At 35.9% G+C, this 17,389-nt stretch overlaps 3 protein-coding genes across 3 annotated transcripts in view; 2 read left to right on the top strand and 1 right to left on the bottom strand.

Annotated features, from left to right (window-relative positions):
- Positions 1-10,701: 10,701 nt before the first annotated feature.
- LOC107470296 (uncharacterized) lies at positions 10,702-13,598 on the top strand. Its single transcript, XM_016089691.3, has 6 exons — positions 10,702-10,907; positions 10,985-11,154; positions 11,382-11,662; positions 12,061-12,298; positions 12,394-12,598; positions 12,988-13,598. Exons 1-6 carry the CDS (start codon positions 10,812-10,814, stop codon positions 13,105-13,107), a joined length of 1,110 nt encoding a protein of 369 aa, XP_015945177.1. The 5' UTR covers positions 10,702-10,811; the 3' UTR covers positions 13,108-13,598.
- A 48-nt stretch (positions 13,599-13,646) lies between these two features.
- LOC107470293 (uncharacterized) lies at positions 13,647-14,456 on the bottom strand. The gene is made up of 2 exons (XM_016089687.3): positions 14,185-14,456; positions 13,647-14,103 (listed from the first exon to the last, which is right to left on the bottom strand). The coding sequence occupies exons 1-2, from the start codon at positions 14,415-14,417 to the stop codon at positions 13,920-13,922; spliced, it is 417 nt and encodes a 138-aa protein (XP_015945173.3). The 5' UTR covers positions 14,418-14,456; the 3' UTR covers positions 13,647-13,919.
- A 780-nt stretch (positions 14,457-15,236) lies between these two features.
- The window catches only part of LOC107470295 (pentatricopeptide repeat-containing protein At1g71490), a 33,016-nt gene continuing 30,863 nt past the window's right edge, over positions 15,237-17,389 (top strand). Inside the window, exons 1-2 of the mRNA XM_052255307.1 lie at positions 15,237-15,656; positions 15,887-16,003. The gene's annotated coding sequence lies outside the window, so the exon portion shown is untranslated. The remainder of the gene's footprint in view (positions 15,657-15,886; positions 16,004-17,389) is intronic.

Genomic DNA, 17,389 nt, shown 5'->3' with positions numbered 1-17,389 from the left:
GCTCTCAGAATGGACCATCCTGGATATATTCTATGATGGTCTATCTGAATTGTCTAAGATGTCATTGGACCATTCTACAGGTGGATCTATTCACCTAAAGAAAACGCCTGCAAAAGCTCAGGAACTCATTGACATGGTTGCAAATAACCATTTCATGTACACTTCTAAAAGGAATCCTGTGAATAATGGGACGCCTCAGAGGAAGGGAGTTCTTGAAATTGATACTCTGAATGCCATATTGGCTCAGAACAAAATGTTGACTCAACAAGTCAACATGATTTCTCAGAGTCTGAATGGATTTCAAAATGCATCCAATAGTACTAAAGAAGCATCTTCTGAAGAAGAAGCTTATGATCCTGAGAACCTTGCAATGGCAGAGGTGAATTACATGGGTGAAGCCTATGGAAACACCTATAATCCCTCATAGAGAAATCACCCAAATTTCTCATGGAAGGATCAATAAAAGCCTCAACAAGGTTTTAATAATGGTGGAAGAAACAGGTTTAGCAATAGCAAGCCTTTTCCATCATCCTCTCAGCAACAGACAGAGAATTCTGAGCAGGCCCCTTTAGCTTAGCAAACATAGTGTCTGATCTATCTAAGGCCACTCTAAGTTTCATGAATGAAACAAGGTCTTCCATTAGAAATTTGGAGGCACAAATGGGCCAGCTAAGTAAAAAAGTCACTGAAACTCCTCCTAGTACTCTCCCAAGCAATACAGAAGAGAATCCAAAAAGAGAGTGCAAGCCCATAACCTTACTTGGTGTGGCTGAACCTAGAGAGGAGGAGAAGGACGTGAATCCCAATGAGGAAGACCTCATAGGATGTCCTCTGGACAAAAAGGAGTTTCCAATTGAGGAACCTAAGGAATCTGAAGCTCATCTAGAGACCATAGAGATTCCATTGAACCTCCTTTTACCATTCACGAGCTCTGATGACTATTCATCTTCTGAAGAAGATGAATACATTATTGAAGGGCAAGTTGCCCAGTATTTAGGAGCAATCATGAAGCTGAATGCCAAGCTATTTGGTAATGAGACTTGGGAGGGTGAACCTCAATTGCTTATTCATGAACTGAATACCTAGGTTCAGCATATTTTACCTCAAAAGAAACAGGATCCTGGTAAAATCTTAATACCCTGTACCAAAGGCACCATGACCTTTAAGAAGGCTCTGTGTGACCTTGGGTCGAGTATTAACCTCATGCCACTCTCTGTAATAGAGAAACTGGGAATCTTTGAGGTACAGGCTGCCAAATTCTCGTTAGAGATGGCAGATAAATCCATGAAAAAGGCTTATAGACAGGTAGAGGACGTGCTAGTAAAGGTCAAAGGCCTTTACATCCCTGCTGATTTCATAATCCTAGACACTGGAAAGCATGAGGATAAATCCATCATCCTTGGAAGACCCTTCCTAGCCACAACAAAAGCTGTAATTGATGTGAATAGAGGAGAGTGGATCCTTCAATTGAATGAGGACTACCTTGTGTTTAAGACTCAAGAATCTCCTTCTGTAACTATGGAGAGGAAGCATGAAAAGCTTCTCTCAATGCAGAGTCAAATAAAGCCCCCGCAGTCAAACTCTAAGTTTGGTGTTGGGAGGCCATAACCAAACTCTAAGTTTCGTGTTGAACCCCCACATCCAAACTCTAAGTTTGGTGTTGGGAGGTCCCAACAATGCTCTGAACATTTGTGAGGCTCCATGAGAGCCCACTATCAAGCTATTGACATTAAAGAAGCGCTTATTGGGAGGCAACCCAATTTTATTTATTTATGTATTTTCCCTTTTTTAGGTTGATGATCATATGGAGTCACAAAAACAATTGCAAAAATTCAAGAAAAATAAAAAACAGCATTAAAAATAGCACATGCTGGAGGATGAACTTACTGGCGTTTAAACACCAGTAAGGGTAGCAGAATGGGCGTTTAACGCCCAGTCTGGCACCATTCTGGGCGTTAAACACCAGAAACAAGCACCAGACTGGCGTTAAACGCCAGAAAGAAGCAACAATCTGGCGTTTAACGCCAGAAAAGGAATAAAAGCTAGCGTTTAACGCCAGAAACAAGCAGCAGTCTGGCGTTAAACGCCAGGATTGCACACTAAGGGCATTTAAACGCCTAAATAGAGCAGGGATGAGAAATCCTTGACCCCTCAAGATCTATGGACCCCACAGGACCCCCACCTACCCCACCTCTCTCTCTCCCCCTCATACATCTCTATAAACACTCTACCCAAAACACCATTCACGAACCACATACCACCCTCCATCTCCTCCATTTTTTTCTTCTTCCCCTTCTTTCTTTCTTCTTTTGCTCGAGGACGAGCAAACCCTTTAAGTTTGGTGTGGTAAATGCATTGCTTTTTATTTTTCTATAACCATTTATGGTACCTAAGGCCGGAGAAACCTCTAGAAAGAGGAAAGGGAAGACAAAAGCTTCCACCTCCGAGTCATGGGAGATGGAGAGATTCATCTCAAAGGTCCATCAAGACCACTTCTATGAAGTTATGGCCAAGAAAAAGGTGATCCCTATGCAACTTAGCAAGAATTGTCATAGAGAAAGACATCCTCATTGAAGAGGACAAGCCCATCACCAAAAAGAGGATGGAACAAACAAGAGAGCCCACTCATGGACCTCAACAAGAGCATGAGGAATTCCCTCATCAAGAAATCCCTGAGTTGCCTCAAGGGATACATTTTCCTCCACACAACTATTGAGAGCAACTAAGGATAGGAGCACCAAAATCACTAGGGATGGAGCAACAAAGGCAAGGAAGAGACATAGAGGAGCTCAAGAGCACCATTGGTTCTTCAAGAGGAAGACGCCACCCTCACTAAGGTGGACTCATTCCTTAATCTCCTTATCTATTTATTTCTCTGTTTTCGGTTTTGAGCTTCATGTTTGGCTATGTTTTGTGTCTTCATAACATGATCATTAGTGTCTAGTGTCTATGTCTTAAAGCTATGAATAATTCCATGAATCCTTCACCTCTCTTAAATGAAAAATGTGCTTAATTACAAAATAACAAGAAGTACTTGGATTTCAAATTTTATCTTAAAATTAGTTTAATTATTTTGATGTGGTGGCAATACTTTTTATTTTCTGAATGAATGCTTGAATAGTGCATATTTTTTATAGTGAAGTTTATGAATGTTAAAATTGATGGCTCTTGAAAGAATGATGAACAAAGAGAAATGTTATTGATAATCTGAAAAATCATGAAATTGATTCTTGAAGCAAGAAAAAGCAGTTAAAAAAAGTGGTGAAAATTAAAAGAAAGAAAAAGAAAAAGCAAGAAGAAAAAGCCAATAGCCTTTAAAACAAAAAAGGCAAGGTAAAAAGAATCCAAGGCTTTAAGCATTAATGGATAGGAGAGCCCAAGAAAATAAAATCCAGGCCTAAGCGGCTAAATCAAGCTGTCCCTAACCATGTGCTTGTGTCATGAAGGTCCAAGTGAAAAGCTTGAGACTGAGTGGTTAAAGTTGTGATCCAAAGCAAAAAGAGTGTGCTTAAGAACTCTGGACACCTCTAACTGGGGACTTTAGCAAAGCTGAGTCACAATCTGAAAAGGTTCACCCAATTATGTGTCTGTGGCATTTATGTATCCGGTGGTAATACTGGAAAACAAAGTGCTTAGGGTCACAGCCAAGACTCATAAAGTAGCGGTGTTCAAGAATCAATATACTAAACAAGGAGAGTCAATAATACTATCCAAAATTCTGAGTTCTTATAGATGCCAATCATTCTGAATTTCAAAGGATAAAGTGAGTTGCCAAAACTGTTCATAAGCAAAAAGCTACTAGCCCTGCTCATCTAATTGGTACTAAGTTTCATTGATATTGTGAGATTTATTGTATATTCTCTTCTTTTTATCCTATTTTGTTTTTAGTTGCTTGGGGACAAGCAACAATTTAACTTTCAGGTTTCACCTTTTACAGATTCAACCCTTTGATACCAAGAAAAAAAGATGGCATTTTTTGAAGAAAATCTTAGGGTTGTTTTGAAAAGGCTTTTTGTCATCAGTAAAAGCTATGAAAAGTTCTTGTTTAATAAGTATATCTTCCCCTTCAGCACTAGAAAAATGATGGACAATTTTTTTAGCTTGTTCTAAAGAGTGTATAGAGCTAATGAAGTAGTAAGTATCGTCTTCTACAGTGAAGGAGAAGAGAATATTCTTGTCATTAGTAGTGTTACTTGGGTCTTTAATGATGATATTTCTAGTTCGAGATAAAATATTCAAGTCAGATTGTACAAAAGTTTTCATCATGACCTTTTTTCCTTTATCTTTGGTTAATGAAGTTTCTGGAGCTTTAGATGAGACTATTGATTACAGAGAGATGAAATCAAGAAAGAAGGTTAAGTTTAAAGATGAAACGGTTACTGGAAAAAGAGGAGAAAAAATGGAAGAACTAAAAGATAGAAAGTTAACATTGTTAATTGTTGCGAAGATGTTGACAAGTCGAATAAGAGGAAGTAAATAGAGTTTTTCCAGTTGTAATTTGTTTTTCAAAATTGAAAAGAGGAAACTTCTTTGAGAAGGTGAAACTGGAAGAGAGAGAAGCAGTAATTAATGGAAAAACGTGATGTAGTGGGCGTAATTATTGGATTTCTGGATACATGAACAATTAATGAGCTTCGTGCAAATTAATTGATTAATAATGGTATTTGAGGGAAACTTTTAAGTATGATTAAGCACTTCATTTTCAATTTGATTTCAAATAGACGTGTTAATCCTAAGGAGGCAATTTGTTAGTAAAAAATAAAATAAGTTTTGAGGTATCGAGATCAAAGCTCAATAAGTACTTTTTGAAGGATATAGTCATATAGGACTCATCGAAAGGGATTTATCGATGAGGAAGACGAGGTTGATCAACAAATTTTATTGAAGATAATTGATGGCAATTATTGACATCATTCAAAGCGCAGAAACGATTACCTAAAGATTGATGCATGTGGGAAATGTATTTAAAATTTGATTGATCGAAGAGTCTTATAAATAGATGAAGAATGGAAGGAATAAGGGTTGGAATCTCATTTTAGAAAATACTCTCACACACTCATATCTCCAGCAAATTTCTGAGTTTGCAAAGAGCTTTCTTTTTTGTAGGGTTTCTTCTATGTTTTTTATATTTACTTTAAATTTCTTGTAATCTTTCTTTTCCTGCAAGTTTATTTTTTCAGCAAGTTTATGCTTTCATTCTACTTTTAAGATTATGTACCTTTTTGTTTGAATTTAAAGTCCTTCGATGTTATCGAAGGCAATTTCTTGCTTTCTTTAAATTAAATTCCATTTCTTTCACTTTCAGTCATTTTATTTTTAAAGTTATTGTTTTCATAATTTTTTGTTATTTTAACCAATTAAAAGAGTCTTTGATGCACTTTCGAAAACTAGTACTTGCAAGAGGAATAAGTTTCACTCCCAAATCACTAGATATCAAACCACCCAGATTTGTTAAAAATCTGTATAACATGTTCCCTTCCAAAGCCGTATGAGAATGATCCCATTCATCATGCCAGGGAATGTTGCAATACACATGTTGTTTCTTGGCTCCACCTCTCTCTCAGCCTAGACATACGCAACAGCGTCATTTGGAATAGTGTCGCTCATAGCATTTTGGAAGAACTCAAAAAGCGCTTCTATCAAGGAGGTGTGTTTTGCTTTGCTGAGCTCGAAGAATACCTCTTCTCATTTAGACAGGGTGATCTTGAACTTACATCCTATTTCACAAAGCTGCGAGGAATATAGGAAGAACTAGAAATTTTGCAACCCATCTCTTCATGCGTTTGTGACACTAATTATCCATGTGCATCCACAACTCAAGGATATAGAGACGCCACATTTGTTGTTCGATTCCTTCGTGGCTTAAACGAGAAATATTCAACTGTTCGATCAAGCATCATGCTAATGCAGCCATTGCCATCGATTGAAACCACGTTTTCATTGCTTATACAACAGGAAAGGCAATTTTTTGGGAATGATTTGGAAGAATCCAAACAGTTGGTGAATGTGGTTCACAACTTCTCTGGAACTGATTCTTTCCAAGGCAAGAATTGAGGCAGAGATGGCCATGGTGGGGCAGGGGCTGAAGTTATGGAGGACGAGAACAAAGCAAACAATGTTCCTTTTGTGACAGGGAAGGACATCTAGTTGATCAATGCTACAAGAAACATGGCTTCTCTCCACACTTTAAAGCCAGAATAGCCCATACCATCAAGAATATCACAGCTGCTGCACATGATGATGAGCATGATGATATTGTTGAGCTCTATTAGAAAGATAGTGATAGTTCATCAACCTTCTTTACTTAAGATCAAAAGCAAGCCTTATTAGCTCTCCTACAACAAAATGCCTCAACAACTTCCCATACTGTGAATCAAGTCTCGCATGCCATAGAAGTCAAATATCCTTCTGAAGGCAATTCTATGAAATGCACTCTTAATTCATCACATTACACTGGTTCCTATGTCATTGACACAGGTGCCACAGTTCATGTCTCCCATCACATTGTTGCATTCCACACAAACAAAGACATACATCCAATAAGAGTCAAATTACCTAATAAATGCATGGTCATTGCTTCAATATATGGCACAGTAAAAATTTTTAAACACTTGTACCTCACAGATGTTCTTTACTTACCTTCTTTTTCGTTAAATCTGATTTCAGTGTCAAAACTTATAGCTTGCATTGACTGTCAATTCGTTTTTAACCAATTCTACTGTGAGATACAGGATTATCGTACCATACAACGAAGAGGATTAAGTAGTTGAACTCAATAAAAGACTATATGCACTCCAAGCAAATACATTAGACACTACACAGCATCATAGCATACATCTCACTATTCATTCAAACACGAACACACCCAATGACTCTTCCATCTTATGGCATAATAGATTAGGTCATGTTCTTTTTTCTACTTTACACAATATTAAACAGTTGTATTCCAATTTACTGCATACAAAAATTAACAAAGCAATTATTATGTCTCCATGTGATAGTTGTCACTTTGCCAAGCACAAAAGAACTTCTTTTTCTTTAAGCACAACAAAAACTAGAAATATTTTTTAGCTGATCTATGCAGATATTTGGGGTTCAATAAGCATCCCATCTACAAAAGGTTGTAAATACTTTCTCACTATTGTGGATGATTTTAGTAGGTCTACCTGAATCTTTCCTATGACACTAAAATCTAAGGCTTTTCACTTGTACAAAATTTTATAAAATTGATTCGTGTTCAATTTGATAGTAACATATAGTGCATTAGATCAGATAATCGTAAGAAATTCCAATTAACTCAATTTTACACTTCAAAGGAATTTTACATCAATCCTCATGTGCTGAGACTCTTCATCAAAATGGAATTGTGGAGTGCAAATACCAGCATATTTTACAAGTTGCTAGAGCTATATTATTTCACTCAGCAGTGCCTCAATGTTATTGGGATTTGACGGCTGCATATGCAACCCAAATCATCAACCATATCCCTAACAACTTCTAAATAACAAAAGTCTATTTGAAATTCTATATAACAAGCAAGTTGATCTAACACAATTTAAAGTCTTTGGATGCTTATCCTTCATATTTACATTATCATTAAGTCAAAAGAAACTTGATGCACGAGCCAAGAAAGGAGTGTTTCTTGGATTTTGAAGAGGGCACAAAAGGATTCTTCGTTTTGGATCTCCACACCAACAAACTTCATGTCTTAAGGGATATTACCTTTTTTGAGCACAGTTTCTCTTTCAAAACTAATAATCACTGTTCATAATTATCACCTTCACCTACTCACACTCAACCGCATGCAAGCACTTAATTTTCTAGTTTTCATGACGTTTTTTACTATTCCCAAACATCCCTTTAGCAGCATTTACTTCTCACTTAATTTCCATAGCCACACACACTTCACTAACACTACTTAGAAGATCTACAAGAGAAAGAAGGAGACCCACATATTTAGAAAATTATCACTGCATGCAAGCCTCTTTTAAATCAGCTTCCTCCTCATCCAAGTATCTAATTTCTAACTTTATGACATATCATACCCTACCTTCTACACATCACACACTATCAGTCAAAATTGCATCAAGTGTCAAACTACATGTTATGAAGAAGCTGTGGCTGACCCTTATTGGAAAGGGGCTGTCTCAGCTGAACTAAGTACTCTTGAGATAAACAAGACATGGATTGTCACTACCTTACCTAAGGGCAAGAAAGCTATAGGTTGCAAGTGGGTCTTCAAGTTGAAGCTCAAGCTGAATGGAATAACTGAGAGGCACAAAGACCGTCTTGTGGCAAAAGGGTATAATTAGAGGCAGGAATTTGACTTCTTTGATACTTATAGCCCCGCGGTCAAGATGACAACATTGTGCATCCTTCTTGCTCTTGCAGCTGCTAAATAATGGCATTTACAGCAGTTGAACGTCAACACTGCTTTTCTCCATAAGGACCTTGATGAGGAAGTTTACATGATCGTCCCTCCTAGTCTCACAGTTTCACAATCTGATTTAGCGTGCAAGCTAACAAAATCCTTTTATGGCCTCAAACAGGCCAGCCACCAATAGAATATAAAACTAACTTCGATGCTTCTCAGCCTTGACTATTGCCAATCCAACCATGACTACTCTCTATTCACCAAATTAGTTGATGAAAAATTCACTGCCGGGTTAGTATATGTCGATGATGTGATTATCACGGGTAATGATTTAAACACCATTTCAGCCACCAAGCAACAATTACATGATGCTTTCAAGATCAAAGACATTGGTGATCTAAAATTTTTTTTTGGCCTTGAGATTGCATGAAGCAGTTCAAGTATTGCTGTTCATCAGTTAAAATATGTGTTGGACTTATTGCATGACTATGGAATGTTGGACTGCAAACCTGCCTCAGCTCCCATGGAGTACGGTATTGAAGCTAGCTAAGGACTTAGTTCCTCTCTTCACAGATGTAGCTGCTTATTGCAGTCTCATTGGCCACCTTGTATATCTCATTATCACGAGACCTGATATTTCTTTTGGTTTGCAAGCTCAGTCACGACCTTAATTGTCCCACTAGTTCTCGCTATAATGCAGCCATTCGGGTCCTCAAGTACCTCAAACAAGTCCCAACAACATGCATTTTTTTCTACTTCCTCTGACCTGCAACTCTCTGACTATTCAGATGTAGACTGGGCAGCATGTTTTGACACTCGCAGGTTTGTTTCCAAACATTGCTTCTATCTTGGCACCTCTCTCCTTTACTGGAAAAGCAAAAAGCAATCAACATTAGCCAGATCCTCTTCAGAAGCTGAGTACATAGTCCTAGTTCTTGCAACTTGTGAAGCTCAGTGGATAGCATATCTTCTCAAAGATCTTCATCTACCTCTAACCAAACATGTTCCTTTATATTGTGATAGTCAATCTGCCCACCATATAGTTGCCAACCCCGTGTTTTCATGAGCGCACCAAGCACATCAAAATGGACTATCACGTGGTACGTGAGAGGACATCCTCAGGCCTTATCAAACTCCTTCCTATCTCCAACAACGACCAAAATGCCGATATCATGACTAAAGCCTTGAATCCGAGTCCGTTCAAACTAGGATACCGCAAGTTAAAAATACTCAACATCTACAATCTAATTTTAAGAGGGAATATGCAAGATTAATCTACATACATTAATTGCCAGTGCCTTTGAAATTTCCAACTTAAAAGGCGAATGTCATCATAAAAACTTAACTTGCACAAAAGGTTTGAAGTCACATGAAATTAGTTAGGATTGCTAGGCTTTTATATATATATAACTAATAAGAGAATCCCATTCCCTTTTTGTGAAACTCGGTTTATAATTTCTGATATAAAAGAAAACCTCACTCTTTCTCTTTGAAGTTTTGATATAAGCTTAGCTTTCACTTTATACCAATTATTCTTCTTCAATGATAATTCTCATAAATTTAACAAAACATAAATACCATGAATGTTAATTATGTATGATTGATAATTATATTAGAATGATTGACAATTAGTATAGTTAGAATTAGAATGTTTATAATTAAAATAATTGATAAGTAGTATAATTATTCTTTAAATATTAATTTTTATATAATTAAAAAAAATATTTTTTTAAAATAAATTAAAAAGAGAGATATGTATATTAATATCAAAACATGCTACGTCAGTATTTTTGGTGCCAGAATACAACGCGTGATAAAATAATATAATAAAGGATAAACCACAAAAATACCTTCTAATTATTAATCATTGACATAATTACAATCTAAATTTATTAATACAAAAAATGTTGAAATGTTTTAAAATACAATAAAAATAACAAAAAGATATAATTTTTTTATAAGTTACAAATAACTTACGTATTTAGCAAAATACTTACATATTTGATTCGAAAATTTGTAAAAATATTTGATTAACTATTAGAAGGTACATGTGAAAAACAAAACTAAGATTTAATCTCCAAATTTTTTTTACTTTTTAAAAATATTTTTAATAATTTAAAAAATTACAAAAAATATCTATAATAAAATTATCATATTTTAAAAATAAAAATTTTTTATTTTCTTATCATACGTGTAAAAAACTTTGTCAGTAAAAGCTTTTCTAAAAATATATGTTTGATAATTTAAGATTAATTTTTACGATTTACTCCGATCGAAAATGAATATAAAGCAAATGAAAATTGAAATGAAAGCAGCGGCAGCAAATTGTATGAGATTGTGAGTGTTACGTCGTCGTTTTAGTCGTTTTAGGTGGAAGCAAACCCAAAACCCTATTATGAGATGAGCAGGGAGTCCAGGGACAAGTGACAATTGAAGAATGGCGAAAGTGACGATGCTGGGAATGCCTGGGCCATGGGCTCACAACAATCGTGAACCTGCCGATCCTTACACCACCAAAGTTGGAGGTCTCCCTGTATGTGTAACAAACCTTCTCATTCAATTTTAGTTTCAGTTATAGTTGCTTGATTCGCTTCCTCTATCATTAAACAGGATTGGCCCCTTCCCAACCACGCAGTAGACGCTAACTTGCTTCACTGCGGCAACTGCGGCACTAAACTGTGCCTTATCGCACAAGTCTATGCTCCCCTTTCAAATCCAAATCGCAGCCTTCAACAACGCCTTCTTTTCCTTTTCGGTTGCCTTACTCCCAAATGCCACAGGTTCCTCCCTTTCTCTCTTTCTGTTCTTATTTTCCTTCGAATGAGCCAACTTTAGGGTTTAGGTTTATAGGTTAGAATTTAAGATTAAGAGTTAATGATTTAGGGCAAAAGAATTTAAGGTAAACAAAATAATTTTAAAAAATTGGCTGATGTTGGCCGAAAAAAGTTGGTTCCCTGGCATTACTCCTCTTGTTATTACGCTTTACTTGAGTTGTGGTCTTTGGCAGCTGGCGAGTTCTTCGACTTCAGAATATTCACGATGCAGAGGACAATTCTCTGCTAGCTGATGTACCGGATGAACCATCTGCTGCTGCTGCTTTGTCGAATGATGATGACAGTGAAGACGAAGTGGATGTCCAAGAACTGGGGAAGGCACTCTTTGCAGCTACCACTTTTGCTACTCCCAGTAACCTTAAAACCAAGAAGAAGAAGAAGAAGAAGAAGAAAACACCCGGAAGCCAAAATCACAAGCCTCCAGCAGCTGTCCCCCTTGATGCTGATACGCCAGGTAATAAAAAACAAAAATCATCTTTCATGCGTGTAACTGATAAGTGCCCTGTCCTTGTGTCAAGGATTGAACAGAAAAGTTTTGCAAGTTTCCAATTTGTTCAATGGATTGAAAACTTCAAAAGTTTTTACTGTGATCAAAACTTGCTCCTTTCTATAGCATGTAAAAATTACTATTTGAACCAAATGATATGATGCCTTGTTTGATCCTCTCTTGCTCATATTGTGTGAATCAAACCCGCAGCATGAAAATACAAATGTGGGAAAGTTTTTTGTTTGGGCTAAAACAATGGTCACCCTGTTGGTTGAATTACCACGCCTGATACTCTTATGACCTCAAGGCCTACTAAATTTCGTGTTGAAATAGTTATAATTGTTTGGTGTGTTGGTTATTTGCAGTGATGCCTTGCTTTTATATATACACACAGGAAGAACCACCTTCAAAAGATCTTAATTCTGTGTGTTCTAGCTATTCATCTCTTTCTATTAAGGAGAATGGAAATGATGCTGAGTATCATTCACAAACAGAAGAAACTTGGGACAAGGAACAATATGAATATGATAAAGCTCTGACTGTTGATAGGACATACCTCAAGTTCAAGAAACGACTGGATTCTTATCCTGAACAGTGTTTCAGGTATGTTTATAGTGGAGGAAAGAGTTGAATTGCACTTGCCTCATGCTTGTCATATAATTTGGTTTCATGCTTACTATTCTTCTGTAACCGTATAGATACTCATATGGTGGGAAGCCACTTTTAGCTGCAGCTGCGGAAATAGACCCTGGTAGTTGCGGGCACTGTGGCAGACCGAGGCAATTTGAGATGCAGCTTATGCCTCCATTACTATATTTCCTTCAGGAAACACTTGAGGGTGAGCAAAGACAGATGATTGAAAACTGGGAATGGATGACCCTTATTGCTTTTACTTGTTCTGAGGTTGGTATTCTGCCCTTGCCACTTGATCTATATGACACATTTTCTGTGTCCCTTTTAGTTTGACAATATAGAAATGGCTCAATGGTGATCCATACATACTTTCTATTGTAAAATGCACTCGTTCTCCTGAACTTGTGCTTGTCGATGCTAGTTACCACTTCATGTTAGCCGTACTTGCTTTACTTCTTCCTTTAAATATCCATATTTTCCAGTCTCCATTAGCATCTCCTCGTTGTGTGTCAATTAATGTGATTATACATATGTTACTCATTGGTATGCCTTCTGTATCTCTCAAGTGTCTTTACAGAATTTCTTGTCCATTGAACTTATCATTCTGTGCCTGTAATGTAATAGCATTTTTATCTTCCTTATCTTTTTTATATTCTCAGAGTTGCCATGAGCAGATCGAGCAAGCAAATCTGGATAGCAAGGGCTGGATTGTAGTGGAGGAGATAGTTGTGGCTCAATACGAGGAATCCTTGCCCATTCAGCATGGATATTTCTCATGATCAATAGAATTCCAGAAAAAAGCACATTAATTTTCACACAACAGAAGCAACCAGGGAAACTTGATTATGCCAAGTACAAAGATGAAGTTATTGTGCAAGTTATAGATTAATCAGATAAATGGAGTTTTGTTTTGGAATTGACTTCCATATTCAAGATATTGCATGAGTTGAGCTCCTGTACTTGGATGCTGGATCCTACACCTTCCTAGATTTATTACTAATTTTGAAGCAGGTTTCACTCAGCCTTGGAATTTTTAAACCGCATAACAGAATTCTTGTTCAGTTGTGCTACTGGATGTTCTAGCACTCATTAGTTATCGTGCCATTATGAATGTCTCAATTTAAATTATTGGTGCCAAAAGTTGTAGGTGAATCCAGCGGCATTTGGTAATGGTTACTGTTTCTTGTGAGTTGTGATGCACCTTTGTAATATGTATATACTTTGTGGTACATAGATCATAGAAGAGCTACCCTTATATACCATTTTAGTATACTTTCATGAATAATTGTTTAATTAATTTTTGTTCTGGTCATGAAATTCATATTTTATATATCTCTGACTTAATTTTCCTTCATCATGACGGAATCCCTACCATAAAACGGAATTCTCTGGCATTTTGCTTGTTCTTGAAAAAAAACCGATGATTCTTGTGATACACAGATACGTATTGGGAGCAAAGGATGAATTGTTGGGGAAACAAAATTTCACAATAAATTTGTGTATACAATTATGGAGTGTGCTTCAGCCTTCAGAAGACTAATAATTTTGATTAAATTCAAAATTAAATGCAGAAATAATTCCAAGATTTTAATCAAAGTTCTGCATCAGAGTCTTTTTCTCCAGTGTTGTGAACAGCTTCTTTGGCAACATTTGCAGCAGATTTGGCAGATTCAACAACTGTCTCTTTGCTCTTCTCCAAATTCTTGGTGATTGCATCGTTAATGGTTCCTTTGACACCACCAGTGCCAAGTTCAGTTTCTGTCTCACCCACACCCCTGAAATCAAGAAACAATACTCATAAAAAATTAAACATTCAATCAAATTGAAAATGGTGTTTTAAGGATCTTTAAACTCACTCCAAACTCGAAGGAGAAAACTGCTTTCGCATTTCATGGATGACAGTTTTGATCTTCTCCCATGAAGTTTCTTGCGATGTTTTTAGCAGAGAAATTGTATCAGTGAGTATCTTTGAAAGAGATGATGGATTTTCTTGTGGTTGATTTTGAACATCATCCTTTGCATTCACCTGAAGAATGAGAAGGGCGCTAAAGAAAAGAAAAAAAAGGGTCGTTACTCTGAGATTTTCCATCTTAAGAGGGTACAAAGGAAGGCTTGATCTTGTAGCTAGTTGCTTGCTATTTCTCATGTATTCCCTGCTTTCAATCATCAACGTGTTATAGTTACGTGGAGTTACCATCTTGCATTTAGGGGCCATAATTGAATATTTCAAACATGATTATTATTTACAATAAAGCTAGCTTAACAATAATATACGAATTTATTTCAATCATTTATGGGTTTATTAATGTCAAACAAATAGGTAATTGATTTTTTTTAAATGTACCCTTCAGACTTATTCATACTTAAGCTTTATGAATTTTTAATAATTACATATGATTTAAAATTTGATGTTGGCTCAATATTAAAAAAATCTTATATGAAAAAAAATCCATTCTATGTTACTCATCATGTAAAAAATTACGTGTCTGTACAAATTTTATGCTCAATAAAATATTTTTGTATATACGATAATATTAGAGTAAACATATATATGATTGGAGTTTTAAAGTAATCATTTGGTTTCTTACAAACTCCTATTACTTTAGAAATTTTTAAGACGAATTGCTCCCTTAATAACAATAAGAAGGAAGGCCAATTTGTCTTAGTCATATAATTATATTTTCAAATGACCTAATTGTCTTATCCAAGGTTCTGAAATTGATTTGAATCGATCAGTTAGACATATCGAATCGAAAACTGGTAAAAAACTAAAGTATAATTGTCTTTTTTAAAAATTGTCTTTGGATTGCTGAACCAGCTAGAAATTACTCGATCAAACCGAACTAAGATCTAACACATTTGAGAGTAAATAAAAGGTAACCTTAATCTTCTGAGTTCAACAGTCACTAGTCACTACTCAGCAGCAACGTCTCCTTTCTCTTGAGCTCCTCCCTAACTCCCTCAGCAAAAGAAAAATCCATCACTTGCTCCGTCCAGCCACCCCCGTGTCACCGTCTCCATTGAAACTGCTCAAAACCGTCGTCCCCATTACGGTTATCTCGGCCACTACTCGAAACCACCGTCCCCACTGCAACTCATCTCACATCGTTCTTCTGTCGCGCAGTCGATGTTCCGCCACGCTGGCTCTGTTCCATCGGCTCCAGCCTTTTGGTTGCTGTAACTTCGTTACGCTCCACCCTTCTCTGTTCCTAGTTCTGCTGTGCACCACCCTCACCAGCTCCAGTTCTGCGGCGGTCCGGACCACCTCTTCTCCAGTTCTGCTGCGCCCAGCCTTCTATCGTGCTCCCTCATCTTTGTGCTCTAGAAGGTATTTTTTACTGTAATTGTTTTAATTGGTTTAGGATTATTAATCTGTGATTTTTCTTCTTCAATTATTGTTGTCATTACTATGGTTTAGGATTGTTGATGATGTTCTTGATTCTATTATGTTGTTGTTGTTATTCTGTTGTCTTTTAATTTCTTTTTCGATTTTTACAATGATTTCTTTGATTCTGTTATGTTGTTGTTAGTTTTCTTTAACATCCTTGAGATTATTAGGTTGATGTATTCCTGTTACTGGCTATGATGTTGACATTGCCCTCGTCGAGTTTTTGCCCATTCGTGAGCTCTTCTCGTTTGTTCTTGGCACTGCTCTTGGATCTTGATCGTCATGAGGTTCTTGATTCTTTTCCTATTCTATTGTTTTTTTTTTCTTTGGGGGAAGATTTGATAAGAAAAATACGAATGAATATGAAAGACGAAATAAGAGAGACACCAGAAATATGAAAAGATAGATAAGAGTTTTTCTACTAGATATCTAAGAAATTTGTTCTTAACAATCTTTGTTATTAGAAGGATTTTTTCTACTAAACTTTTAAAGAATATGTTTTTGACAACTCAGATCAAAGAGCTTAATCCAAAGAACTAACACTAAAAAACTATCTTAGGTTGGATCCTTCAAATTTTTTCATGCAACAAGTAAGCAAATTACTCACCTTACTTGATCACACAAAAAAACGTGCATAAAATAACTACGAAAATTTATTCATCAAAAAGTATATAAATTGTCTCATAAAAAGTGTATAAATAGACCCTTAACAGATTAACTTAAAAGCGGGTTAAATCTTCGTAGATATGACTCTAAAATTAAAATATATAATACTAATTTAAATTAAAACATCTCAAAAAATATGATAACTAATCTGAATCATATTTGATCTTGTTGGATTAGATCATATTGATTTAAATTTAAAATTCCTAAAAATACTACTAACCAAATCAAAACTAAATCAAATCTTGTAACAAACCGTAACAACAAAACAAACTAGACCTAATAAATTCGAATTTAAATATTAATTTTGTGATTTCCACTAAACTTGAAATGTATTAGTGCACTTCCTGTTATCCTAACTTAGCCCAATGGACTTATGAGTAGCCGCCATTTCAGCATCGCTACTATTTTTTAGACGAACTCTTGGTCTTCTTGATGTTCAAGATTGGCATGGTATAATTCTTCCAGTGTTCAGATCTTTGAACATGACAATATTACCATTTTGTTCTTTAGCTTTCAAATGTCAAAAATACCCTCTTGAGCACATACCATTTTCTCCCTTTTCAAAAAAATTCTTCCTCGAATATGCATATATATCAAAATGAGAAAAATTAGATACACTAAATACAATTGGATCATAATATCTACAAAGAACATTATTTTTGTTGGAATTGTCCTTAATAATCTCCAACACTTGGAATGGACCATCTTCTCTAACAACAAGTGCTATTTTTTTCTAAATAAGAAGTTCTTCTTCCCTTAAAGAAATCCAAACCCAATCTTCGAGTTTAAATATCATAGTTTGATGACTCTTCTTTATTCATTGAATAGTGACTTTATCCCTCATGTGTCCAAGTTCAATCTTATCAACCTTACTTTCACCATCTAAAGTAACATTATTATTATTCAAGGGAAAAAATAATAATTCAAAAATAGTCAAAGACTTAAAAACATTTAAAGATTTACAAGGATAACAACCAACAGAGTTATAAATATTAGAGTTATAAGAA

The sequence above is a fragment of the Arachis duranensis genome, chromosome 10 (genome assembly GCF_000817695.3).
Source record: "Arachis duranensis cultivar V14167 chromosome 10, aradu.V14167.gnm2.J7QH, whole genome shotgun sequence".
Classification (NCBI taxonomy): Eukaryota; Viridiplantae; Streptophyta; class Magnoliopsida; order Fabales; family Fabaceae; genus Arachis; species Arachis duranensis.
The sequence above is the reverse complement of the archived record's forward strand: the minus strand, read 5'-3'. Positions and strand labels throughout refer to the sequence as shown.

Excerpts from the sequence above, each read along its gene's own strand:
- LOC107470293 (XM_016089687.3), bottom strand. The coding sequence starts at position 14,417 with ATGGAAAATCTCAGAGTAACGACCCTTTTTTTTCTTTTCTTTAGCGCC. Across the intron at positions 14,104-14,184 it reads TTTTCTCCTTCGAGTTTGGA|GGGTGTGGGTGAGACAGAAA; the intron begins GTGAGTTTAAAG and ends TCTTGATTTCAG.
- LOC107470296 (XM_016089691.3), top strand. The coding sequence starts at position 10,812 with ATGGCGAAAGTGACGATGCTGGGAATGCCTGGGCCATGGGCTCACAAC. Across the intron at positions 10,908-10,984 it reads CCAAAGTTGGAGGTCTCCCT|GATTGGCCCCTTCCCAACCA; the intron begins GTATGTGTAACA and ends ATCATTAAACAG. Across the intron at positions 12,299-12,393 it reads TATCCTGAACAGTGTTTCAG|ATACTCATATGGTGGGAAGC; the intron begins GTATGTTTATAG and ends GTAACCGTATAG.